The following is a 27,728-nucleotide window of genomic DNA, read 5'->3' on the forward strand; positions in this document are numbered from 1 at the left end:
AAGTTTGAGGTGAGGCCTCAAACTTTAGGTTCTGTTACCAGCCTTACTGTTAAAGCTATCTAGCCTCTTGAATGCCCAATTTCCCATCTCTATAACAGGAGATAGTCTTGGCTGATGGCTTTCATCTTGTGAGTCTGTGTTAAAAGCATGTCTAAATTATCCCTTTGAATGTCCTGAAACCCACCATTATAATGACTGGCATTCTTGTGCATTATTACCACAAAGTCTGAAGCAAGCAGTGAAATCCAGGCCCCACGGAATTTCCAAGGCACAGGGAGGATGCTTTGATTTTTGGAATACTCCAGTTTAGTAGAAAAAATGTCAATCTAATGTGAAGGTCACAGTAATGGCATCTATACCACGTTAGGGTTTCAAAACCCAATTGCAGGGGCCTCTCAACTTTTTAAATCTGAGTCCTACATGGCTGTGAAGATGTCCCCCACATACTTCCTACCCTACTGCTAATTTCTCACAGAATGAAGAAACATGACTTCTTTCATAGGTCCAAAATAACCCTTTTGATAAACAAGAAACTAGTAAATGTTGTTCCCTCTGAGAAGTTCAAGGATAGAGGTAGGAGGGAGGCTTAATTTTCACAGTGTATCCTTTTATATGGTCTCAGTTTCTTAACATGTCAATGTTTCACCTACATAATAACATTAACCCATAAGTAAATACACCAAAATCAAAAAGTGCAGATCACCCTTGTCCTATGTTAAGATACTACCAGTTTCACACAAAACAAAGAGGCCTTTTAAAGGATAAAAATTAACCCTATTAGAGATGCGTATGCAAACCATTCCTGAAGGATCTCCACATAATCTTTTAAATATTCCATCTCTACTGAATTGTTTTGATTTCCTTCCTCATTGGCTACTAATATCCTATCAGGAGTCTTTGAAGGGAAAACTCCCTTGAAAAGAAACTGTTTAGAACAAAGTAAGAGAGAATTGACCTTCTCAGACAGACCATTCACAATTACTGTGCATCAGTGTGTTTCTGACCAACCACCCACTTGCTGTTATGTCTATAGTCATGCTGTGGTTCATTCTGACAAGCTAAGGCAACCAGAGGTGAATATGTGAGGGCTAAAAATTCCTCCTTGCTTCTGCTTCTTGAGTTGGAGATGTTTATTTGCCAATCACTGGGCACATGAATTATACAAGGTGCATTAAAAGATAAATTTCTCCCATAGGAAATATCTAACTCCTTAAGGTTTTCATTCACTCTTCCCCACCCACCCCACCAGTGTCTTGGGCCAGGTACCCCACAAGGAGAGCCCCAGATGAGGATTTGTGTACAGATAACTTTCTAGGGAAGTACTCCTAAGGGAGATCTGTAGGAGTATAGGGGAACAGGCCAGAGAAAGGGAAGAATCTAAGCAAGTGCCATTTACAGTGATTGACCATCCCAGTTTGCTTCAGACTGAAGGACTTCCAGGAAAATGGGACTATAGACAGGCACACAAGGATGATTTGGTCATCCTAGTGCTGTGTCAGGCACAGTCCCACAGAAGGGAGCTTCAGCCTGATCCCCCAGGTGAGCTCTGGAGTGTAAGTTATGCCCCGGAGTTGTCCCAAGCTGAGGCAAGGAAGGTGGGCTTTCATCCTTTGAAGCAGGCATTGGTCAAGGGCAATTAGGAGAGGTGTGATGGTAAATCCCCTGGCACTTCCAGTAGGAAAAGCAGCCAGGGAGCCAGAGGGCCATCTTCAGAAGAAGAGCTGCAAGTGCTAGGTGTGAAAAGCACAATAAAATGCAGAGAGGGAGCAAGAGAACAAAAATTGTCCAAAGGGGTCATTCTGACAGTGCGTGACAGAGCACTGGCCTTGTCGGCTGCCTTTCCCTAGTGTTCTTGCTGAACCAGTTTGAGTCAATGCACCTTGCTGCCTTAGTTTGCAGGAGCTGCCTTAACAAATTACCACAATCTGGTGGCTTAAAATAACAGAAAATTATTGTCTCACAGTTCTGGAGATTAGAAGTCCAAGATCAAGGTGTTGGCAGGGCCATGCTCTCTCTGCAGCCTCTAGGAGAGGATCTTCCCCCTGCCCCATCCCAACTGCTTCTGGCTGCCCCAGGTGTTCCTTGGCTTGTGGCTAATATCACTCCAATCTGCCTTCATCTTCTTACCATTTTATTTGTGTTTCTCTGTACAAATGTCCCTCCTCTTAGAGGACACTAGTCATACTATATTTAGACCCATCTTAACTGACTATGACCTCATCTTAACTAAGTACATCTGCAAAGACCCTACTTCTGTATAAGGTCACATGCTGACCTTCTGGTTGGGAATGAATTTTTATAGGACACTATTCTACCTATACTTGTCATACAAGAAATGGTAGGCACAAGCAATAGCACATATTGGAAGCCACCCTATTGTAGTAAACTTTGGGGACTCAGAGAGATAACTCTGACAACAGATAATTCTTTCATTCAGCATGAACTGAAATAAAGGGTCAGATCGGACATTGGCTTAAGGATGTTCTTCTTCAGTTTATGGGAAGACTTCATACACTGTCATTACAAATCCATTTGGAGGAAAGACTCTATATTAATACAAACTATTATTGCCTTTAGTTTTTACAGATAAAACATACATTTACAATCATTGTTCCCTGCAATATGATGTTTTTGGAAAGGCTTTATTCTGTTGGAGAAATATATGACTTACATTTTGTTGCATGTCAACGATGTTTTATTAGGATCAAAGAAAAAAATTCCAATATTACTGAGTAATTTCAGTATTGTTCTTATGCAGAAACTCATTTAAATGATAGAGTACTAAAACCTGGTTAAATGTTGTGGGAGTAAGAGTTTTAAAAAGTCTTCGGGAAAGTCTGATAGTGCAGAAGTTGTTCCATCCATTTATAAGTAGGTCTATTACCTTTAAAGATAAAGCTAGGGAATTTATTATAAATTTAAGAGGCCCTGAAAAGTTTCCAAGGCCATAATTAATCTATTTCCCCATTCTTCAACTGAGAAAAACTTCCATGTTCAAGAAAACATAATTTTGTCCTTGAGTGTAAAATTGCTCTATAAACTATTGATGGTAATGATTTTAACATTTTTCTAAGTGAATATTTAGACTGACCTGGGTTTGTTAATCACCTTCTTCATCTGGTTTTAAGATTTATGTAAAAGCCAATGAGTCATTTAGTATTGGAAGCTGATCTGTGAGTAAAGAATTCCTGTTTGTATTCTCAGTCATGGTCCATTGCATGCAAGGTTGGGTGATTTTCTAATTTCCAAACCTCTCTGTTGGTTCTCTAATTATTTATTGATTCCTTCTCTAAGAATAATTATATTAGGGAGTATAAAACCTACTCCTTTACTAAAGGGAAGGCTAAATTTTTATGGCAGGGGGCACATAGAGTAACAGCAAAGTCTCTTCATTTATGTTTACCAGTATGAATAGGCACAATATTAGTTACTAAATTAGCAAGGCTTTATTAAGTTTCCCAAATCCCGATAAACAAAGCTCCAGAACTGACGGCTCTTTGAGGGTGGTCAAGGCACTAAAATATCTGTGGCCATCATCATCACCATTTGAATGATTCCTTTCCTCGAAAATTTTGTAATGAGAGAAGAAACTACAGGAGACAATCATGTGCAAATAAACACAGTTTCAAATGAACAAACCTGAACATGGCTGTCATGGGCTAAGCATTCTGGAAAGCAGACTCCGAGACAGAGTTCAGCGTGCAGCATGTGCAGGGTATTTACAGGGCAGGTCCTTGAGATCCACACCTGCAGAAGGGGGGGAAGGAAGAAGGACTGGGACAAGGGAGAAGCCAAGCTGCCATGCAGGCCCAATAACAGCCTCGGCAGACCATACAGAGAGTTCTAGATCTAAAATGGCCATTCAGAGCTGTCCAGAGCTGGGAGAAGAGAGTCAAGTTTTCATACCCTGCTGTCAATTAGTCATTGAATATGGGTCACCCTGGAAGGGTATGTCACCTTGGATGAGTCAGCTCTCTGCCACCGAGGCAGTGCCCAAAGAGGGCTGACAGCTGAAAGCCATCTCCTGGCAGCACGCCCAGCAGCTAGGGGAATAAGTCCTTTATTCATGAAGGGGGATTTGGGTGGCATATCACAGCATCCACCACAATGCCCTACCAAGAATATATAAAAACCAACTCATCATAAATGCTAAGAATTCAGGAAAATGAGAAGGATGGACGAAGGTGAGAATAATCATGGTGTTTGAACAGACAAGACATCCATATGGAGGGTCTAGAGGTGGGGCTGGGATAGGGTTTTGACAAAGAAGGAGCTGACATGCTCTGATGAAGACACCCAGGAAGGGACAAGGGGGAGGCGTTCAAGGGTGGAAGGCTGTGATGGCAGAAAAGGGCAAGATGTGCAGGGGATAACAATAAGATTGGCTTTCCTGCAGCAAGATGTTAAGAAGAATTAAAAGAGACAGAAGCAAGGGATGTCGGTGGGGAGTCTTGATACCTTAATCAGCTTTGACATAAGAAACAAGTAGTAAACTTTGAAGGCTTCAGAGAAAATAATTCTTGCTGCTGTGTACAGAGCAGATTAGAGGGTGAGGATAGAGGCAGAGGGGCTCCCCATTGGGTCTGGGTTAGCCTGCGTGCTTTAGCTGCTCCCATAATGTCCTCTCACCTAGAGTTGAGACCAGAGTGAGCAAGTGAGGTGCCTATCGTGCAAAATTTGGGCTGTCTGGACTCTGACAGTGAACCCTCCTTAGATTTTGTGCCCTAGGGCATCTCACTTGTGTCACTCAAGATCTGACTCTGCCCTCACCAAACCATCCCAAACAAACACATTTTAGCAAGAATGGTGCACTTGCTGTGGAAATGCCATTTGAAAGCAAGCGCCCTGCACTCAGAACACTTACTGGTTAGTGCAAAAGAGTAAGATGTGTGCATGTGGGCTGTTAGTATTGATATTTAGCTGGGGTGGTTGAGGAAAGGTTTCTGAGGAAACACTTGAGCTGAGACCTGAAAGCATTATCCACACAGAGAGGGTGGAGAAAAGCATTTCAGACACATACACAAAAGCATTAAAAAAGAAAACAGCTAGTGGAAAGAGACAAAAATGCAGTAGGCTGTAGGATTATGTGTATAATCCTAAACTATTAAAGGAACAAGAAGAGGTGCTACCAAGATCTAGAAAGCACCACACCCTATTTATCGTTATGACTAAACAGATCAAAGGTAATAATGAAAAATGGGGCAATTGGTTACCTTTTTAAGTTCCAAAAAGGCACTACTAAGGTTTGAAATTGTAGATGTAAATATCATATTCTACTGAACATAGCTGGGCTACAACTCCAGACAAAAATGAGGAGAGCAGGAATATTGTTGAAAGGAAAATAATGCATATATAAGAAAGCACATATAATCAAATTACCTAAATAACAGTTGGCTTCTTCCCCCTGCAGGGTTACGAGCCAGATCCCAGTATCACCAAGTTGGCAGAGCAGTATGCCAAGGAGGTATGCTGCTTATATGCGAAATTATAATTGCCTTTCTGTCCCATGAAGTTGTTTAACCAGCATGCTTGTGTATGCTAGGATGGTACCAGGCTGTTGCTGACGAATGATCCATTGGAAGCAGCTCGCGGAGGCAATGTATTAATTACAGACACTTGGATAAGTATGGGACAAGAAGAGGAGAAGAAAAAGCGGCTCCAGGATTTCCAAGGTTACCAGGTTACAATGAAGGTACAAATTGCTGCCTCTCTCCATTCATAAAGCCCAGAACCATCTAATCACTCATTCACTTTGGGGAGAGAAGACTATCCTTTCATTCCCTATAAAGGACTCACTGACTGCATCCCCCAAGGATTTCTCTCCTGAGGATTTGCTGTATCCTTTGGAAAGACACTTTTGTCCTAGATGAAGGAATGTGAAGCTGTTAAAAAAAAACAAAATGCAACCAAGTAAATTTGAAGATCAAATTGGCTTTAGTAAGTGATTCAGAATTCAGGCTGCATCCCATCTAGCAAGCAGAGAGATGCTCCAAGGAGCTGTACAAAATGGAAGGTTGTTACAGGAAGGAGAGTGAGGCGAGAAGTTATTAGCAAAAGAAAAGAAAGGATTGTTTCAGGACAGGTCGTTTACCCTTAAGAGGGAGAGTAAGGGGTTTTATCATGCAGATTCTCTTATCACCTTTTATTTGGTGGTGAGGCTAATTGCAGCACTGAGGTATTAAGCCCTGGTTTGCTGACTCCTTGCCTAGCAGAAGTGACTCCATTTTGGAACTGTAGTTTTCTTTTTAATAAAACTCAAGCAGAAAAGAGAAGCAAGCTTTTCCTTCTCCCAGCAATGGAGGCATCAGAGTGCTTTACTCTGAGTGTGTTTAGAGACATTAGGTTATTTCTTTTGCATGCAGTTTCTTCTGACTTCTCCTCTAAGAAGAGCCCCATAATTACATTCTTCAGTCCTTGCCTCTATTTTCTAAGGACTCTCAAGTCCACTTTAGTTTTGCTAATTGCCTCCAAGACAAACCCAGGGGAATCCCATCTAATCTGATGCCTTCATCAAGATCTGAAGCAATGCTTCTCAATCTTGAACATGTTTAGAATTGCCTGGAGGAGTTAATACACAGCTGGCAGGACTCCACTCCCCCAGGGATTCTGAATCAGTAGGTCAGGGGTGGAACCCAAGAATCTTCATTTCTACCAAGTTGCCAGGAGATGTAAAGCTGCTGCTGCTCCAGGGTCATACTTTGAGAACCACTGCTATGGAGGACTATTCTAAAAGTTAGGTGTACATTGGGATTTTGTCAGCAGAGCAACTAATCTGTTTTGATGGAGAAAGGGATTAAGCAATTACAATAGATATTTTATTGACAAAGTAATGTATAAATACAAGCACCTTATTTATACATGCCAATAGAGCGAAGTTGGGAAAGTTAAAAGTGAAAATGCCTTTCCTCCATCCCCTTAACAGTGACTATTCCCAGAGGTAGCCACTGTTTAACAGTTTGATGTCTCTTTGCTGACCCTTTCTGTGTAATTTACATATGCCTACACACACACACACACCCCTATCGATTTATCATAAATGGTATGTCAGAAATATTATCCTGACTTTCTTTTCCCATTTAACACATCTTAGATTTTCTTGTTCATTCATTAAGATATTTTTCATTCTTTTTAATGGCTACACAGTACGAGTGGATCATGACTTACTTAAAATGTTTCCTGTTGAAAAATTAAACTATCTCTAACTATTACAATTGCAAACAATGCTGCAATGAACATCCTTATGCATATTCCTTTGTGCAAGAATTACTGGAGAATAGATCCCCAGAAGAAGAATTTCTGTGTGAAGTGGTATATACTTCTTAAAATATGGGAAATGCTGTTAAACTGCCCATCCAAAAAGGATTGACAATTTATATTCCCCCCACATTCTCCATTCTTTATTCACATTTTTAATTCAAAAAAATCTGTAGCTCCTGCTTTTTAAAATTTGCATTTCCCCGATTACTAATAAAGTTAAACATCTTTTCATGTTTATTGCCCATTTCCCTGTCTTTTTCTATAAACTTCTATTATATCCTTTGCCCATTTTCTATTGCTTTTTGCCTTTTTATTATTGGTTATAGGAGTTACTTAAGACTAATCCCTTGTCATATATGTGGCAAATATTTTCATGGAGAAATTTTAAATTTCCTGTGGTTTACCTTACACTTACCTTGACCAACCTTAAATGTTTTCTGGTGCTTTGGACTACAGGCCTGAAGAACAGTCATCTCACTTACCTATGACTGGTTCAAATGTTATTCCTTCCTCATGTCACTTGCCAATATTTTAGAAACTCGGAAAGTTCTGAACTTAGTAATAAGGTAGGAGGTGAAAGAACATTTTAGTACAAAGACAGTAATTTTGAGGTAAGAAATTTTGAGGGAATGTAGTTATGAATCTGTAAGTGAACAATGGAAATGGGTGGGAAAATGTAACTGTCAGGATTTAACTGCTGGAGAAAACTAAGATTGTTAGGACATTTGCATTAAGAATGAAATGTCTAGTGCACAGTGCCCATAATCCTATTTAATGCACTCCTACGTCAGTACTCTTTTGCAAAATTGTTTTAACTAGTGCTGAAGTATGCTTCAAGTGCTAAAAACCATAATTTAGAAACAAGCTCAAAATATAATATAATCACATCAAAGCAACTTAAAAAATGTACTGGGGCATAATTGGTGACTTTTGCCAATATTACATAGTAGAGTTATTTACTGAAATGTCCACTATCCCATTAGACAGAGTTCCAGAAAACTGAGTCAGTGGTTTAATCTGGAGTGACGATTCCCCAAATAGCAAAAATGACTTAAAGTTCCAGAAGTTCAAAGGACCATATACATTTCCTATGGGTGTCTTCAGCCTAAACTCTCATTCTGCCCCTTTGTCCCTCCCTTTGCATTGATCGCTGACTCTAGGTCATACGTATTCTTAAATATTGAAGAATATAGATGCGATAGCCACATGTAATATTCAAAACACAGTCTTATCTCCATCTCTTCTCTAGACTGCCAAAGTAGCTGCTTCTGACTGGACATTTTTACACTGCTTGCCCAGAAAGCCAGAAGAAGTGGATGATGAAGTTTTTTATTCTCCACGTTCACTAGTATTCCCAGAGGCTGAAAACAGAAAGTGGACAATCATGGTAAGCAAGAAATGGGGAACGAAGGATAAGAAGGAGTTCTCTGTGTGGCCCCAACTTGGTCATTCATGCCCTTTGGTAAATAATGAGCAACCTAAATTATCCATGTACCTTACTTGCTTATATGGCATCTATTTCTTTCCAGAAAGTTCATAATAGATTGTTATTACTTACTGGAATTTAGAGTGTATTTTTAAAATTTTGGTATCATTAATCTACAATTATATGAAGAACATTATGTTTACCTGGCTCCCCCCTTCACCAAGTCCCCCCTACATACCCCTTCACAGTCACTGTCCATCTGCGTAGTAAGATGCTGTAAAATCACTACTTGTCTTCTCTGTGTTGCGCAGCCCTCCCCGTGTCCCCCACACACTATACATGCTAATTGTAATGCCCTCTTTCTTTTCGCCCGCCCTTATCCCTCCCTTCCCTCCCATCCTCCCCAATCCCTTTCCCTTTTGTAACTATTAGTCCATTCTTGGGTTCTGTGATTCTGCTGCTGTTTTGTTCCTTCCATTTTCTTTTCTTCTCGTACTCCACATATGAGTGAAATCATTTGGTACTTGTCTTTCTCCGCCTGGCTTATTTCACTGAGCATAATACCCTCTAGCTCCATCCATGTTGTTGCAAATGGTAGGATCTGTTTTTTTCTTATGGCTGAGTAATATTCCATTGTGAATATGTACCACATCTTCTTTATCCATTTATCTACTGATGGACATTTAGGTTGCTTCCATATCTTGGCTATTGTAAATAGTGCAGCGATAAACATAGGGGTGCATCTGTCTTTTTCAAACTGGAGTGCTGCATTCTTAGGGTAAATTCCTAGAAGTAGAATTCCTGGGTCAAATGGTATTTCTATTTTGAACATTCTGAGGAACCTCCATACTGCTTTCCACTAATTTACATTCCCACCAGCAGTGTAGGAGGGTTCCCTTTTCTACACAACATCACCAACATTTGTTGTTCTTTGTCTTTTTGATGATGGCAATCCTTACTGGTGTGAGGTGATATCTCATTGTGTTTTTAATTTGCATTTCTGTGATGACTAGCGATGTGGAGCATCTTTTCATGTCCTGTTGGCCATATGGATTTCTTCTTTAGAGAACTGTCTATTCAGCTCCTCTGCCCATTTTTTAATTGGATTATTTGCTTTTTGTTTGTTGAGGCGTCTGAGCGCTTTATATATTTTGGATGTCAATCCTTTGTCAGATCTGTCATTTATGAATATATTCTCCCATACTGTAGGATGACTTTTTGTTCTATTGATGGTGTCCTTTGCTGTACAGAAGCTTTTTAACTTGATATAGTCCCACTTGTTCATTTTTGCCTTTGTTTCCCTTGCCTGGGGAGATATGTTCATGAAGAAGTCACTCATGTTTATGTCCATGAGATTTTTGCCTATGTTTTTTTCTAAGAGTTTTATGGTTTCATGACTTACATTCAGGTCTTTGATCCATTTGGAGTTTACTTTTGTGTATGGGGTTAGACAGTGATCCAGTTTCATTTTCTTACATGTACCTGTCCAGTTTTGCCAGCACCATCTGTTGAAGAGACTGTCATTTCCCCATTGTATGTCCATGGCTCCTTTATCATATATAAATTGACCATATATGTTTGGGTTAATGTTTGGAGTCTCTGTTCTATTCCACTGATCTGTGGCTCTGTTTTGTGCCAGTACCAAATTGTCTTGATTACTGTAGCTTTGTAGTAGAGCTTGAAGTTGGGGAGCGAGATCCCCCCAACTTTATTCTTCCTTATCGGGATTGCTTTGGCTATTCGGGATCTTTGACGGTTCCATATGAATTTTTGAAGTATTTGTTCCAGTTCATTGAAGAATGCTGTTGGTAATTTGATAGGGATGGCATCGAATCTGTATATTGCTTTGGGCAGGGTGGCCATTTTGACGATATTAATTCTTCCTAGCCAGGAGCATGGGATGAGTTTCCATTTGTTAGTGACCTCTTTAATTTCTCTTAAGAGTGTCTTGTAGTTTTCAGGGTATAGATCTTTCAATTCCTTGGTTAGGTTTATTCCTAGGTATTTTATTCTTTTTGATGCAATTGTGAATGGAATTGTTTTCCTGATTTCTCTTTCTACTAGTTTATTGTTAGTGTATAGGAAAGACACAGATTTCTGTGTGTTAATTTTGTATCCTGCAACTTTGCTGAATTCAGATATTAGTTCTAGTAGTATTGCAGTGGAGTCTTTAGGGTTTTTTATGTACAATATCATGTCATCTGCAAATAGTGACAGTTTGACTTCTTCTTTACCAATCTGGATTCTTTGTATTTCTTTGTTTTGTCTGATTGCCATGGCTAGGACCTCCAGTACTATGTTAAATAACACTAGGGAGAGTGGGCATCCCTGTCTTGTTCCCGATCTCAGAGGAAAAGCTTTCAGCCTGTCACTGTTCAGTATGATGTTAGCTGTGGGTTTATCATATATGGCCTTTATTATGTTGAGGTGCTTGCCCTCTATACCCATTTTGTTGAGAGTTTTTATCATGAATGGATGTTGAATTTTGTCGAATGATTTTTCAGCATCTATGGAAAGGATAATGTGGTTTTTGTCCTTCCTTTTGTTGATGTGGTGGATGATGTTGATGGATTTTCGAATGTCGTACCATCCTTGCATCCCTGGGATGAATCCCACTTGTTCATGGTGTATGATCCTCTTGATGTAGTTTTGAATTCGGTTTGCTAATATTTTGTTGAGTATGTTTGCATCTACGTTCATCAGGGATATTGGTCTGTAGTTTTCTTTTTTGGTGGGGTCTTTGCCTGGTTTTGGTTTTAGGGTGATGTTGGCTTCATAGAATGAGTTTGGGAGTATTCCCTCCTCTTCTATTTTTTGAAAACTTTAAGGAGAATGAGTGTTATGTCTTCTCTCTATGTCTGATAAAATTCCAAGGTAAATCCATCTGGCCCAGGGGTTTTGTTCTTGGGTAGATTTTGATTACCGCTTCAATTTCATTGCTGGTAATTGGTCTGTTTAGATTTTCTGTTTCCTTCTTGGTCAGTCTTGGAAGGTTGTATTTTTCTAGGAAGTTGTCCATTTCTCCTAGGTTTTCCAGCTTCTTAGCATATAGGTTTTCATAGTATTCTCTAATAATTCTTTGTATTGCTGTGGGGTCCATCGTGATTTTTCCTTTCTCATTTCTAATTCTGTAGATGTGTGTTGACTCTCTTTTTCTCTTAATAAGTCTGGCTAGAGGCTTATCTATTTTGTTTATTTTCTCGAAGAGCCAGCTCTTGGTTTCATTGATTTTTTCTATTGTTTTATTCTTCTCAATTTTATTTATTTCTTCGCTGATCTTTATTATGTCCCTCTGTCTGCTGACCTTAGGCCTCATTTGTTCTTCTTTTTCCAATTTTGATAATTGTGACATTAGACTATTCATTTGGGATTGTTCTTCCTTCTTCAAGTGTGCCTGGATTGCTATATACTTTCCTCTTAGGACTGCTTTCACTGCGTCCCACAGAAGTTGGGGCTTTGTGTTGTTGTTGTCATTTGTTTCTATATATTCCTTGATCTCTATTTTAATTTGTTCGTTGATCCATTGATTATTTAGGAGCATGTTGTTAAGCTTCCATGTGTTTGTGAGCCTTTTTGCTTTCTTTGTAGAATTTATTTCTACTTTTATACCTTTGTGGTCTGAAAAATTGGTTGGTAGAATTTCGATATTTTGGATTTTGCTGAGGCTCTTTTTGTGGGCTAGTATGTGGTCTATTCTGGAGAATGTTACATGTGCACTTGAGAAGAATGTATATCCTGTTGCTTTTGGATGTAGAGTTCTATAGATGTCTGTTAGGTCCATCTGCTCTACTGTGTTGTTCAGTGCTTCCGTGTCCTTACTTATTTTCTGCCCAGTGGATCTATCCCTTGGGGTGAGTGGTGTGTTGAAGTCTCCTAAAATGAATGCATTGCAGTCTATTTCTCCCTTTTGTTCTGTTAGTATTTGTTTCACATATGCTGGTGCTTCTGTGTTGGGTGCATGTATATTTAGAATGGTTATGTCCTCTTGTTGGACTGAGCCCTTTATCATTATGTAGTGTCCTTCTTTATCTCTTGTTACTTTCTTTGTTTTGAAGTCTATTTTGTCTGATATTAGTACTGCAACCCCTGCTTTCTTCTCGCTGTTGTTTGCCTGAAATATGTTTTTCCATACCTTGACTTTTAGTCTGTACATGTCTTTGGGTTTGAGGTGAGTTTCTTGTAAGCGGCATATAGTTGGGTCCTGCTTTTTTATCCATTCAGTGACTGTATGTCTTTTGATTGGTGCATTCAGTCCATTTACATTTAGGGTGACTATTGAAAGATATGTACTTATTGCCATTGCAGGCATTAAATTCATGGTTACCAAAGGTTCAAGGTTAGCCTCTTTAGTATCTTACCGCCTAACTTAGCTCGCTTATTGAGCTGTTATATACACTGTCTGGAGATTCTTTTCTTCTCTTCCTTCTTATTCCTCCTCCTCCATTCTTCATATGTTGGGTGTTTTGTTCTGTGCTCTTTCTAGGAGTGCTCCCATCTAGAGCAGTCCCTGTAAGATTCCCTGTAGAGGTGGTTTGTAGGAAGCAAATTCCCTCAGCTTTTGCTTGTCTTGGAATTGTTTAATCCTGCCATCATATTTAAATGTTAGTTGTGCTGGATACAGTATCCTTGGTTCAAGGCCGTTCTGTTTCATTGCATTAAATATATCATGTCATTCTCTTTTGGCCTGTAGGGTTTCTGTCGAGAAGTCTAATGTTAGCCTGATGGGTTTTCCTTTATAGTGACCTTTGTCTCTCTAGCTGCCTTTAAAACTCTTTCCTTGTCCGTGATCTTTGCCATTTTAATTATTATGTGTCTTGGTGTTGTCCTCCTTGGATCCTTTCTGTTGGGGGTTCTGTGTATTTCCATGGTCTGTTCGATTATTTCCTCCCCCAGTTTGGGGAAGTTTTCAGCAATTATTTCTTCCAAGATAGTTTCCATTCCTTTTTATCTCTCTTCTTCTTCTGGTACCCCTATAATATGGATATTGTTCCTTTTGGATTGGTCACACAGTTCTCTTAATATTGTTTCATTCCTGGTGATCCTTTTGTCTCTCTCTCTATGTCAGCCTCTATGCATTCCTGTTCTCTGGTTTCAATTCCTTCAATGGCCTCTTGCATCTTATCCATTCTGCTTATAAATCCTTCCAGAGTTTGTTTAATTTCTGTGATCTCCTTTCTGTCATCTGTGATCTCCCTCCGGACTTCATCCCATTTCTCTTGAGTATTTCTCTGCATCTCTGTCAGCATGTTTATGATTTTTATTTTGAATTCTTTGTCAGGAAGACTGGTTAGGTGTGTCTCCTTCTCTGGTATCTCTGTGATCTTGGTTTGCCTGTAATTTTGTCCTTTCATGGTGATAGGAATAATTTGCAGAGGTGGGACTAGTGATGGCTGGAAGAACTTCCCTTCTTGTTGGGTTGTGGCCTTCCTCTCCTGGGAGAATAGCGACCTCTAGTGGCTTGTGCTGGGTAGCTGCACACAGACAGGGCTTCTGCTTCCTGCCCAGCTGCTATGGAGTTTCTCTCTGCTGTTGCAGTGGGTGTGGCATGCCTCGGGCTGCTGCTTCAAAGTGGTGGAGTTGCATTGGAGGGGGAGCAGCCGGGAGGCTATTTATCTCCGTAAGGGGCCTCTGTGCTCCCTGCAGCCCGGGGGAATAGAGTACCCAGAGATTCCCAGATTCCCTATCTCTGAACTAGTGTCCTGCCCTGCCCCTTTAAAATTTCCAAAAAGCACCTGCCAAACAAAACAACGACCCCCCCCCCCAAAAAAAAATGACCACTTGTTTTTCTTTATTCTCCGGCGCCTGCCTCGGGCACTCGCTCACCGGACTTGCTGCCCTGTTTCCCTAGTATTGGGGTCCCTATCCCTTTAAGACTTCCAAAAAGTGCTCGCCAAAACAAAACAACAAAAAACAAGAAAAAAAGGTGGCTGCTTGCATTACTTTTGTTCTCCAGCACTGGTCTCCGATACCCGCTTGCCGGTCTTGCTGCCCTGTTTCCCTAGTAGTGGGGTCCCTGTCCCTTTAAGACTTCCAAAAAGCACTCACCAGAAGAAAACAACAACAACAACAACAACAACAAAAAAAAGATGGCCGCTCGCTGTTCTTTTGTCCTCCGGCGTCGGCCTCCAGCACCCGCTCACCGTTCTTGCTGCCCTGTTTCCCTAGTATCCAGGGCCCTGCGCATGCACTGTGTTTGCGCTCTGGTCCGGATGGCTGGGGCTGGGTGTTCAGCAGTCCTGGGCTCCTTCTCCCTCCCGCTCAGACCTCTCTCCTCCTGCCGGGAGCTGGGGGGAGGGGCACTCGGGACCCGCCAGGCCGGGGTTTGTATCTTACCCCCTTTGTGAGGCGCTGGGTTCTCGCAGGTGTGGATGTGGTCTGGATGCTGTCCTGTGTCCTCTGGTCTTTATTCTAGGAAGAGTTGTCTTTGTTATATTTTCATAGATATATGTGGTTTTGGGAGGAGATTGCCACTGCTCTACTCACACCGCCATCCTGGCACCGCCCCCTGAAAATATATTTTAAAGAGGGCAAGAGGTAGAGCTATATCAATATGAAGGTAGTTAGTCTGTAAGAGAAAGAATACTCAATGGGAGTGAGGAGACTTGAGTTCTATAACTGTCTTTCAGACCAGTCAGCTGTGCCATCTTGCATAAGTATTTCTTCTCCAGGTCCCAGTTTCCTCACATAAAAAAATAAGCAGATAATTATATAGAAGTCAAAAGATTTTTAAGCTCGGGTCTTCCATCTTGTCAACAGACTACTTGGTGTCCTGTGTAAAGCAGGTTCTAAGCCTGCCTGTGGTCTTGGAAAGGAAGTGGCTTAAATGACTACTGATACCTGACACAGATGCTGGAACGGAGGTGCTGCTACAGGGGCTCCCCTCTTTGTGTTCCTGCGCTACAGGATTTGTACATCACATTGAGTTCAGTTCATTTCAGCAATCATATACTGAGCATCTCTCTGTACCAGGCCCGCTGCCAGGCATTGGAGATATGAAAAAATGAATATTGTGTGGTCTCCACACAGCCTGTACAATTCACAGAAGCATAGCATTTTCAAGGGGGATGAGACCTTGGTGACTGTCGAGTGTAAATTCCTATTTTCTAGTCAAAGAAATAATTCTTAGCTTAATTAGAGTGGCATTTGGCCTCAGTACTGCTGTGATATCTTTATCTGGGATGTAACGGCACAGTATTTTTTTTTCCTCTAGATGTCCCTATCCAATACAGTAGCCACTAGGTGCATGTGGTTATTTAAATTTAAATGTAAACTAATTAAAATATAATAAAATTTAAGATTCAATTCCTCATGCATACTAACCACATTTTAAGTGCTCAATAGCCACACATGGCTGGTGGCTACACTATTTGTAAATGACAGCACAGACATAGAACATTTCTATCATTGCAGAAAGTTCTATGGGACAGCACTACACTCTAGAAAATGATTTCCACACAATTTCATTTAAAATCAGGATAGATGAAGGAAGGAAAGCTATAATCTAGCCTCAAGTTCTGAGATGCCCACAATTACTGATGAAAGGTATATAACTAAATAGGGTGACAGGCTTGTTCTAAAGGCACAAAACACTTTTAAAGCAGAAGTGTACTCTTTCAGCATTTAGAGTAGCTTTTTAAGGCCTCGAACCCGAGTGATTTCCAGCAGTGCTGTTCAGAACACTCTAGTAATCACATCATTCTCTCCGTGGTGCATAGGCCTTTGGATCCCTTTGTTAAAAAAGATAATACCCCCTCTCCTCCCCACAAAGCTTGCTTTATATTTTTCAATAATTATTAAGACATATATATACTTACAAAAAATAGGTGGTTTTCTTCCTCTGCCTACAAATTTTATTGTAGAATTAAAGGGACCTAAGGGAACCTGCAAAAGAGCTGATATTCCAGACCCCTAGATATACAACACCAATGCAAATGTAATGTAACTCACAGTGTTTTATCGCCTGTTAACATCTTTGCAAGTTAGGGGTGCCAGATGAAATACAGGACACCCAGTTCAACTGAAATGTCAGATAAACAATGAGTATTTGTTTCATATATGTATGTCCCATGCAATATTTGGAACATAATTATAATTCTAAGAAAGTGTTGTTTATATCTAAAATGTCAATTTAACTGTCTGTATTTATTTATTTAACGAAATCTGGCAACTCTACTCCAAGTTCACTTTCCCAGATTTTACCTTTGGAAATAAATTTGACACATGCAATACCCATTAAACAAAAACAAAAACCAAACCTGAGATGTGGTCCCAGGAACCCATAAAAAAAGCTTAAAATATTTTACCTGGAAGATATTCTTATCCCAGAGTTTGGCCTTCCTAGTTCCACCTTGTCATTCAGATCTCAACTTAAATGTCATTCCTTTAACAAGGCCTTCCTTGGCCACCCACTCTTCCATGGTTCCCCTGCCTCCTTGATCCCATTTTAATTTTATTTTCTAATGACACTTATCACTACTTGATGTGTGCTCATTTGTTTGTTTCTTTTTCCCCCATTATAGTGGAAACTCTTTGATAAGGGCTTTAATCTTATCTGTAATGTTCTTTATTATACCTAGAATGGTGCCAGATAAATACCCTAAGTATTTGCTCAATACATTTTTGTATCCTAAGGCAACATAGGGTATTGGTTCTAGAATATAGGCTTTGGAAGCAGGTTAAAATTCTGGCTGTGTGATTTTAGGCAAACACTGTGATTTCTCTAAGCCCAGTTTATTCATATGAAAATGTGGATAAAAATAGAAACAACTTCATAAGGTTTTGAGAATTAAATGAGTTAAGAGTCACCTGAGCACAGTGGTCAAGGTCTAGGGATAGGCAGGCACAAATTCACCCCTTACTACCAACACTCAGGAAAATACCCCTGCCTCAGTTTCCTTATCTGTTTTCTCTCTCTTACAACCTCACACAGTAGAAAAGAATATTAAAATGGTGTGATGCACATAAAGCACTCCTCACAGGGCCCAACACATGGTAACTATTCAATAAATACATTCAGTGAACAGCTTTGAAAATATAACACCTGCCCTTCTGATACAGGCTATGGATACACGTATAGTATGGTAGAAAGGAGAAAGCAAGTACCTGAAAGGCACTAAAACTACCTTTAAGAATAGAGTCAGAGAAACCTGGGTCCAAACCCAGTTGTGTCCTACCTGTTGATTTTGTGATCTGTAAGTGGTAATAACCGAAGCTGCCTTAGAGCAGTGCCTCATCCAATGAGATAATGTGTACACATTTCTCTCAAGCTCACCAAAGTGGCGAGCACAGTACCTGGCAAATATTCCTTAACTGACTAACACATGGTAAGGCACTTAGTCTGGTACACAGGCAGCACTCAACAAACGTTTGTTGTTGTTGTTTCTGGTATTACTACTATGGTTATTATTGTGGGAATTGGGAAGAGTAAAGGTGAAAAAATGACCATTTGTGGCTGACAGCCTGATGGGAAGCTGTACTCTTGGTCATAAAAATTCTTTCACAAGGACTCAGATTCAGAAAGACATTATTCATTAACCCAAATGATTTACTTTTATTACTCAACATCTTTTTTATTCTAAGCCTCTCTATGTTACAACTGACCAAACCACAGTGTAAATATGAGGATGGGAGCGACTATATTTTTTGAAAACCGACCAATACCAAGTTTCATTTATGACTAAAAAATGCAGTCACGGCTATCACTGTGGAATCTCATTTCCATTCTCTTACTCACTAGTCCTAGAATGAGGCCTAAGTAAGCATGGTGTTTCTGCACATATTTGGGTCTGAGCCCTCCTGACCTTCCTTTATCCAAGTAAAAATAAATATTAGTTCAAAAATCTATCATTTCCTTGGGAAAACACACTTTAACCATTAGGCCTTCAAGAGCTGCAAAAACCCAGTTCCTCTTCCCTAGGTCCTTAAGTATACTCTTGCTGATGTTTTCCCATTTCTTTCTTTTTCTTTGTTGTATCATCCCCCAGGCTGTCATGGTGTCTCTGCTGACAGATTACTCACCTCAGCTCCAGAAGCCCAAATTCTGATGCTGTGATGCTTGTCTTCAGTACCGGAATGAGTCAGTTTATGGGGGAAGGAGAAGAAAATCTAAGAAATAAGCAAACCCTGATACATGCTATAGGTGAATGCTACCATCTCACTTTGCTATTGTGAAACCTTCCTGAAACCCTTAATTTAAGGGCTGATGCACGGTAATACACAGCTTGACTTGGGTTAAGCTCTCTAATTCACAATTTCTGAGTTATGTTTGGGTATCATATTAATAATCATACACATTTGCTTCAACTAAACATAAAATACTGTGCTCATAATGCATAATGTCTAAGCCATTAAATGTAATCTATGCTTATTACCTTAATAAATTATCACCCACGCTAATTTATAAGTAAACATTTACCAGAGAGTCAGCTGCTGGTAGATCTGTGGGCTGTGTTCATATCCCCCAGGACCAACAAGGAAGCCAAATGATCTATCTTGCTGATGTAGTACAATTTTCAGGCAAGTGAGTTAGGCAGACATTCACTTATGGAGGAGGCAAATGATGACATTATTAGAAAACAGCTACCCCTGTACCCCAACAATGGATTTTTCCCCCCAGTCATTTGTGAGAAGGAAGGTCTTTCCAAAACGCACATCTCTTCTCTGTAATGAATACTTAATGTTACAAGCCTAGAGAAGCCTTTGTGAACAAGTGGTAAAACCATGGAAACCTAGTTTGCAATGTAAGATCCATTAGAGACTGACATTTTCATAGGTGCAAATTCTCCAGCAGAAGCAATTTCATTTTTTCATGTTTGTGCTTATTATGCATCTGCTCATACTACACACTGGATATTTCCATAAATTCACTACTTGACACATATTTGCCCATTTTTTCCTCCAATTTTTCTGCAGGATAATAAAAACTGCATTACTGGATTATTATAATGTAATTAAAGCTAGATGTCTTTTGTGGGTGGCCAAAATTTGTATTGTGGAATTATTATGATCTATTTTCACATTGTTTTAGTGAAAATGTTAAATTATGTAACTGGAACTTTAAAAGAAATAACATATTTTACTGAGGACAAAAAAAATGTAATGATCTTTACATTCCACTTCTAGTATTAGAAGAATGTTTCCAGGTTGGCTGATGGATATTCTTCAGCAGATAGTTATGACTTAAATGAGTGAGTAATAAGAGATGAATTACAAATTAGATTTTCAATAAAGATGCAATAAAGCATGTTTTGTAGAGGGGGAAAGGGCTCATAATATTACCGGAAAAAAATCAATTTTTCTAGTAAATATCAAAGGTGACTTTCATGTGTATTCTAATTTATTGGAAAAGGAAATTTAGCAGACTATCTTCTTTCAACAGAGAGTAGAGGAACGATTTAAGCAGAAGGTGCCATGTGGATTGTGGAGGCTCTCCCTCAAAGTGCCTACATACAAAAGACAATCCGGAGTGTCCTGCCACTTTCTAAACAGTCCTCCATGGTAATGAGCTCTTATTCTTTGCTGGTTATTCTTTGAACCAAATGGAAGGTATAATTTTGTTCCTTCAATCAGGAAGAACTTGTAAACATTTCTTGACAGAACGTAGTCACTTTACTTCAAAGAGCCCCAAAGCTTTCTTTTTTATGTACACACAATTTAACATCCTTCTGAACCCAAACCTGTAGGAATTTCTTTGCTTCCTTCACTTTTCATCTTAAGGAGACATTATTTATATCATCAAGAATAAAGAAAACAGGGAAGGAAAATTTAGTCTTAATTTTTTCCAAAGCTATTTGTAGCTCCTGTTTCTTTTTTCTCTTTCCTCCCTGATTCCCCTTCCTATGTAACCACTGTAAGGACCTTTGCATCTCTGGTATACATAATCAATCCTACCCACTTAATTAATATAACTAGCCAAAGACTTCCTTTCTTCCAGGCTTTCTCCACTGTAACATTGGAAGTAGAAAACATGAAGTGATTACACTGCAATGATTTCAGTGTTCGAGAAGAATCATCAGTTGTTTTTTTTTTCAGTGATAAGTTTCCAAGAATGTTAGAAAAATAATTCAACATCAGATATTTCTAATGTATATTACACTAATCATTATAAAATCCCCAGGCAGAAAGATCTGCACAGATGAACTTGGCAATACCACATTAGACCTTCTATACAAGCAGGTGACCCTAGAACCTCAGTTAAAATGGCAGGGGCTCCTTGGTCTAATGCCAAACCTGCAAGGCAAGTCTTCTCATGTGATAAAAATGAAGGAAGAATATATGCAGAGAGCGTATGCAGAACACACTCTTTTTTGGGCGTTTTTTTGTCTTAGAAGCTCTATCAATGTTTGGATTATGGTGATGGCTGAGGAACGTCTTGAGACATGGCACCACTCAGCAATTTGGAAAACCAAAGCAAAATGGTAGTCTGTGTGTTTCCAGATGGGGTGAGACTCTGCTGGGATGGGCCTGATAGAATGACAAGGGTTCTTATGAGAGAAAGGCAGGAGGTCAGAAGCCAGAGAAGAGAGTAGCCATGCTGCCGGCTTTGAAGAGGGAGGAAGGGAGCCATGAGCCCAAGGCTAATGGCAGCCTCTGGAGACGAGAAAGGGCAAGAAATTGGTAGGATTGATTCTTTTGACAAATATGAAAGGTCATATCAAAGAATGGAAAACCAGTCAAATCACAATGATCAGACTCCTACAGCCAGGAACACCATATACTGATGTACAAATTGTGTTCTGTGCAAAGGTTTCAGGTGAAAGGTGTGATGAGGGGTTGAAGCCTGGTCTGCACTTCAGTTCCTCGTTGTGTACCCTCTTGTAGGCGTTATAGCCAAGAGGAAGGAGTGACATTTTTTTCACAAGTTGTCCACCCAGAGAGGACATTTTTCAGAATGTCATAAGCCTGAAGAAGTGCTTTCTTTGGTCACACAAAGGGCCAGGATCTGGTAGGGATTGGCACTACCATCAACTATTCACATCGGGAATCTTTTTCAATACCACCTTGTACTTGATTAAAATGAGACACGTAGGGACACTTCAGTGATGGTTTTGGTGTCTTGCCTCAGTTTCTGCCACAATTTCATTAAGGCTCCATAATGGGAACAGTAGTGTCTGACCAACTTTGTCACTAGCAAATACATGACACCAATCACTGAAGTAGAAATTTGAGGTCAACTCTTCAGTCCTTTAATATTTTAAAGAAATTCATCCCTAATAATTGTCCAGAAAATTTAATATCAATTATTGATGAAAGAATCTTGGTCAGAGCAAATGGAAGCAAAATCCCAGACATGGACTAAATTTTTTCACAGTTTTAATAGTGCCTGTCTTATATCAATGATACCAGACTTAGTTTCTAATCTTTATTTATTTATTTATACTGTGAAACTCATTCCCAGAGGAAATGCAAGCACAATTGCCTTCTGGAGCAAAATCATTAGGCAAATGAATTTTTAAACTGGAATGAGGTGCACAAATAATCCAGACTATCCCTTCAGTTTGCAAAAGAAGAAAATAGGAAATAAGAAAATGTTCATAGGCTAGACATATATACAATAGGCAGAGATAATGCATGTGTTCAGTGCCCCTCTGCATGCTATCTGGGATCCTGCAAATGTAGCCGCTTGATTTGATTTACCTCACAGGCTGAGTTGGGGATAGGAAGCTGGCTGGTCCAGGACTCTGGTTCTGTGCAGCCATAGGCCAGAGAGGAGAGTTCACAGAGGAGGCAGGGATGGGTACAGACATCCAGAGACATGAGCAGAGATCCAAAAAACATCCACATAACAGGTGATGGTGGTGCCCTGTCCAGATCCTTTTACCTGGGTTTGCCAAGCCCTCAGCTGGGTTGGCTGCTAATGGCTCATAGCTGCCCTCTTTTCTGAAGAGCTGCTCTCATTCACCAGGAAACACTTAGCACAGGACGTTACATTCTGGCTCCCATCTCACAACCACCAGTCCACAGTCAATGAATGACTGAGAGAGGTGTACAAAGACTTGCTCCCTTCCTTCTAGGCAAGACAACTCTGTGGTGAAATTCATGCTCCAGAGCTCCGCATGGGATCAGGCTGAAGCTGGTGTCAGAGACCACATCTTTGGTTAGCTTCCCCTACTGCTTAACCTGCTTCCCCTTCTTCTGAGAGTGCTTCCTCAATAAATCATTTGCACAAGAATGTCCATTTCAGGCTCTACCTTTAGGGACTCTGATCTGGTATGATCCATGAATAAGATGTTTCAGAGGTCTGTATTGTACTGTTCATCCTTCAGGCACCAAGGAGGAGTAGAGAATTAAGGAGCCATTAGACAAATGCTGAAGAGCTCATGCCTAATAAGCAAAAAGTTTCCAGTTACCAGGGTCAGCCTTTCTTAAAAGGAAGTAGAACTTTAAATGTAACAAATATTATTTTCCAGTCACAAGTTCAAATTCATAACAAGGTCTCTATCAGCTGCACAGAATAGGAGACTAATTTGCTTTCTCCAGAGAAGAGTAGATATGAGTTAGCTGGCATGATATTTCTGATTTTAGTTGTGTTGTTTTAGTACCTTTAGACAGGCAAACCTGGCGGCTGCTTAGTGAGCCTGCCCTTCTCATTGCCTTCCGGCTTCCTCCAAAGCTTCTTATTCAGCTGGTCTAGGTTGGAACCTGAGAATCTGCATTTTAAACAAGTGCCATGGGATGCTGATACTGCTGGTCCAAAGACCACACTTTGAGAATCATTAGTCTGAGGCAGTTATAAAGACTTATTTGAGGTGTGTTCGTCTCCACATCCCTAAAGCACCACCTTAAGGCATTTGGCCAATCCAGATCCTCTTAATTAATCTGTCTTTGGACCCACTGAGGTGTGTGTTTCATCCCTATTCTGCTATCTAACAGCTATTGAACCCTGCTCTCCTTATCTCTACAATGGGAACAATAACACCCATCTCATAATGTTGTTGGGAGAATTAAATGAAATAACATATATAAGATCATTTGCTTAGAGCAAGTGCTCAGTAAATATTAACCCTTTTTTATTTGATCAATTGTTTCCAATGCTTTATATGTTTTTTCTTTGGATCTTTGTAACAACATTCTATCCTGTCATCATAAATATATTGAGTAAAATACTTGGTGTCCAAGAAAAGTGCAAGGAATGAGCTTGTCTTCTGAAGTTTGCCAAGAGCCCAGCTGCTGCGTGCTTTAGGTGAGTCATCTCTCTCCACCAGCTGGTTTGTGAATGTGCTGCCCAGGTGAGCCATCTGGCACTTTGCCAAACCAAACCACGGAAGCCAACAAGTCCAAAAATCTAACCAAGGTGACTAAATGCTTTGCTTAGGAAAGCATGGTGGGAATTCCCATTTATATGAAATAAATCAGAGGCATCTGGCAATTGGTGGACTTGGGGTCTTGCTGATAAAAGGAGAAAGAGATTAGGAAGAACTCATCAGGATTTATTCATCTCTGTCTGAGGCTACAACTGCTCAAATGAAGGTTTCAAACTATTCTTAAGGCAGCAACTTTCAAATGTTTTGGTCTCAGGACCTCTTTATATTCTCATAAACTATAAGATATCAAAGAGCTTTTGTCTATGTAGGATATATGTATCAGTATATAACAGTAAAAATTGAAACAAATTTGAGAAATACTTATTGATTCATTTAAAAATAACAATAGTAAACCCCTTACAGGTTAACATGAATAATATATTTTTATGAAAAAACTATTATTTTTTAAAACAAATAAAGTTAATGAATAGAAGGGCTGACATTGTTTTATATTTTTGCACATATCTTTGAGGTCTACCTTAATAGAAGACAGCTGAATTCTCATATCTGCTTCTGCATTCCATCTGTGGCACATTGTTGGTTTGAAGCATAGGAAGAATATTTGGTCTCACAGAGATAAGTAGTTGAAAAGGGAAGGCTATTTTAATAGATTTCAAGTAATCATGGATATTATTTGATGTTACATTGAAAATTCACAAGTGATAGCTCCTTAAAGATTAGTTGCGATTTGGAATCTGAACCCCATCAATGAACTTTACACACTTATATTAGACATGCCTGTCTTACACTTTGGATAGATATTTTACCCATGTGTGATTCCACATTGGTCATTTGGAAACTATTAGCTCATGGAATTATGCAGATCTTCCAAATTATGGTACATTACATAAAAATTTTTAAATTACATTTCTTAATATCACCATTGCTATGCCTGAATGTTTATGTTCTCCCAAAATTCATATAATGGACTGCTAACCCCCAAAGATTATGGTATTAGTAGGAGGGCCTTTGGAAGGTGATTAGGGCATGAGGGTGGAGCCCTCATGAATGGGATTAGTGCCCTTATACCCCACAGAGCTCTATAATCTCTTCTACCATGCAGTGAGAAGGCACCAGCTATGAATCAGGTTGTGTTCCTCACCAGACACAACCACACTGGCACCTTGATACTGGACTTCCCAACCTCCAGGACTGTGAGAAGTAACTGTCTGCTGTCGATAAGCCACCCAGTCTGTTGTATTTTGTTATGGCAGCACAGATGGACTAAGGCAGCTACCTATCACTTTAGAATAATATTTAAGTATTGCAAAACAGATACAAATTTTACACAATTCTAATTTTCTCTTGAAAGCTCAACTTTTATCTTTGGCAACAAATAGTGTCATCTACTTCCCTTGAAGTGACAGGTTCACCTCTTTCATTTTTAAGATGTCTGCAAAAACCCAAGTCCTAATGCACAGTTTGCCAATGTTATTTTTTTTTCCTTTTGGTCAAGTAAAACTGGTGTACCATGCAAGAGGCAGCTAGTTCAACATACAGCTCAAAGAATTGCATAAGTGCTTTTCTTCAAGACAGTCATCATATTTCATTATGCAAGAGAAAGGCTTAAATACCTACTTCTCATGTTATGACACAATATTAAAGAGATGTGTATTCAAGGGTTGAAATTTAATATTAATGACTTTTACTGCTTCATCAATGACATTCACAAGTGAGTCTGGCTTTTAAAAAAATTGCTTGTATGCTACAGTGAAGAATAAAATAAATTCTGGTTCTATGCTTTGCTTTTGTGCTAAGGTGTCAGCGGTTTTACTTACCATTCCTTTTGTATCATCCACTGATGCTGCTGATCCAGGGACCACCCCTTGTGAAGCAAGGTCCTATACTGCCTTCTGGGATCCGAGGCAGGCCAAGTGAGAACTCTGGAACACCCATTCCTGATTAAACCAGAACAGCTACTTACTCGGATTTTATCTGTACTATTTAGTAGCATTCCTCAAAAAGTTTTATTTTCTGATGGAAAATAAAAAGTTTATGACTCACTTCTATAAAGCAAGTCTTGTCTTGGCTGCATGAACTATGGATAAAATCTACATTGAAATCTTGTTTTATTGATCCTACACATACCAAGACCTCTATTGTTTTGAGCCCCAGCTTTGTGCCAGGAACTTGTCAGGCACTGGGATTTCAAGAAAGACATGACCCCTGCCCTAATGGTACTTACACTCTAGTAGGGAGGGCAGACAACCGCATGTAAATAGATAGTGTGCTAAGCTGTAAGGGAAACAAATAAGATCCTCTAGTAGAGAATAAAGGGATGAAAGGAAGAGTACACATTTAGATCAGTAGTTCTCAAACTTCCGGGAGGATCAGATCCACCTGGAGAGCTAATAAAAAACCTGGAGTCGCTGGCTTATTGAAGTAGACAGGTACTGGGCCTCTATAGTTTTACCAAGTGATTTTCCAGGATTTGAGTAATGCCGCTTTAAATACAGGTGCCCAGAGAAAACCTCTCGGAGAAGGACACTGAGCCCTGACTGATGAGAATCATGGCGTGACCCAGGTTTTTCACGGGATTTGGGTCAAATTTGTCTGAGGTGATGGCAATTTTTCTACAACTGTAGGTTAAGCTGTAGGACTGGAAAGTTCATTTACTGCTTAAGGGAGCCCATTCCGTTTCTTATTACAAAAATATGTTATCATTTAAATGAGCAGCTAACTACAAGTTTCTATAACAAACATATTTTATAGGCAAAAGTGGTTGTTACACTTAGACATTTGGTATCTATAAGCCTTGTCATAGAACATCTCTTTGAAGAACTTATCCTATCAACAAGCAACAGAGCACATATCTTTTTCCATAAAAACGTATGCCCCTACTAGCTATATTTCCAACACTGTCTTTTTATGTGGTCACTGGAATGTAAATGTCCTCTGACTTCTTTTTTTTTCATTTGATTCACATATTTACTGCAAAATTATTACCACAATAACTTTAACACATCCATCACCTCACATAATTACCATTTTTGTGGGTGTGATGAGAACATTTAAGATCTACTCTCTTAAAGTATATAATATACTAAATATGGTCACCGTGCTGTACCACACATCCCCAGAACTTATTCATCTTGTAATTGGAAGTCTGTAACTTTTGACCCATACCACACCATTTCTCCCCCTGCCCCCAGCCCCTGACAACCACCATTCTACTTTTTTTTATTTTGGTATCATTAATCTGCAATTACATGAGGAACATTATGTTTACTAGACTCCCCCCTTCACCAAGTCCCCCCACATACCCCATTAGTCACTGTCCATCAGCGTAGTGAGATGCTGTAAAATCACTACTTGTCTTCTCTGTGTTGTACAGCCCTCCCCGTGCCTTCTTTTTATGGCTGAATAATATTCCATCATATATATACTTTATCCACTCATCCATTATTTCCATAGGTTGGCAATTGTGAAAAATGCTGCAGTGAACATGGCAGTGCAAAATATCTCTTTGGGATCTTGTTTCCATTTCCTTTTGAGATATATCCAGAAATGGGATTGCTGGATCATATGGCAATTCTACTTTAATTTTTTGAGGAAACCCCATGCTATTTCCTTTTTTTTATTGAAGTATTATTGATATATGATCCTATATTGGTTCAAATGTACAGCACAGTGGTTCAACAGTTACCCATATTATCAAATCCTCATCCCCTCTAGTGTGGTTACTATCTATCAACATAGATGTTACAGAATCATTGACTCTGTTCTCCATGCTGTACTACCAT

The 27,728-nt window shown here is 39.6% G+C and overlaps 1 protein-coding gene across 3 annotated transcripts in view; it reads left to right on the top strand.

Moving 5' to 3' along the window:
- Positions 1-25,994, top strand: part of OTC (ornithine transcarbamylase) — a 62,367-nt gene extending 36,373 nt beyond the window's left edge. The window contains exons 7-12 of one of the 3 annotated variants that reach the window (XR_001853765.3): positions 5,411-5,464; positions 5,543-5,692; positions 8,507-8,644; positions 18,667-18,821; positions 19,805-19,869; positions 20,061-25,994. Coding sequence is in view for 1 of the 3 variants with exons in the window: in XM_017664937.3 (XP_017520426.1) it covers positions 5,411-5,464; positions 5,543-5,692; positions 8,507-8,644; positions 18,667-18,726 (402 nt within the window). In the remaining 2 variants the exon portion in view is untranslated. The other 2 variants (XR_001853764.3, XM_017664937.3) reach the window with 2 other exon arrangements.
- Positions 25,995-27,728: the final 1,734 nt, after the last annotated feature.

The sequence above is a fragment of the Manis javanica genome, chromosome X (genome assembly GCF_040802235.1).
Source record: "Manis javanica isolate MJ-LG chromosome X, MJ_LKY, whole genome shotgun sequence".
Taxonomy (NCBI): Eukaryota; Metazoa; Chordata; class Mammalia; order Pholidota; family Manidae; genus Manis; species Manis javanica.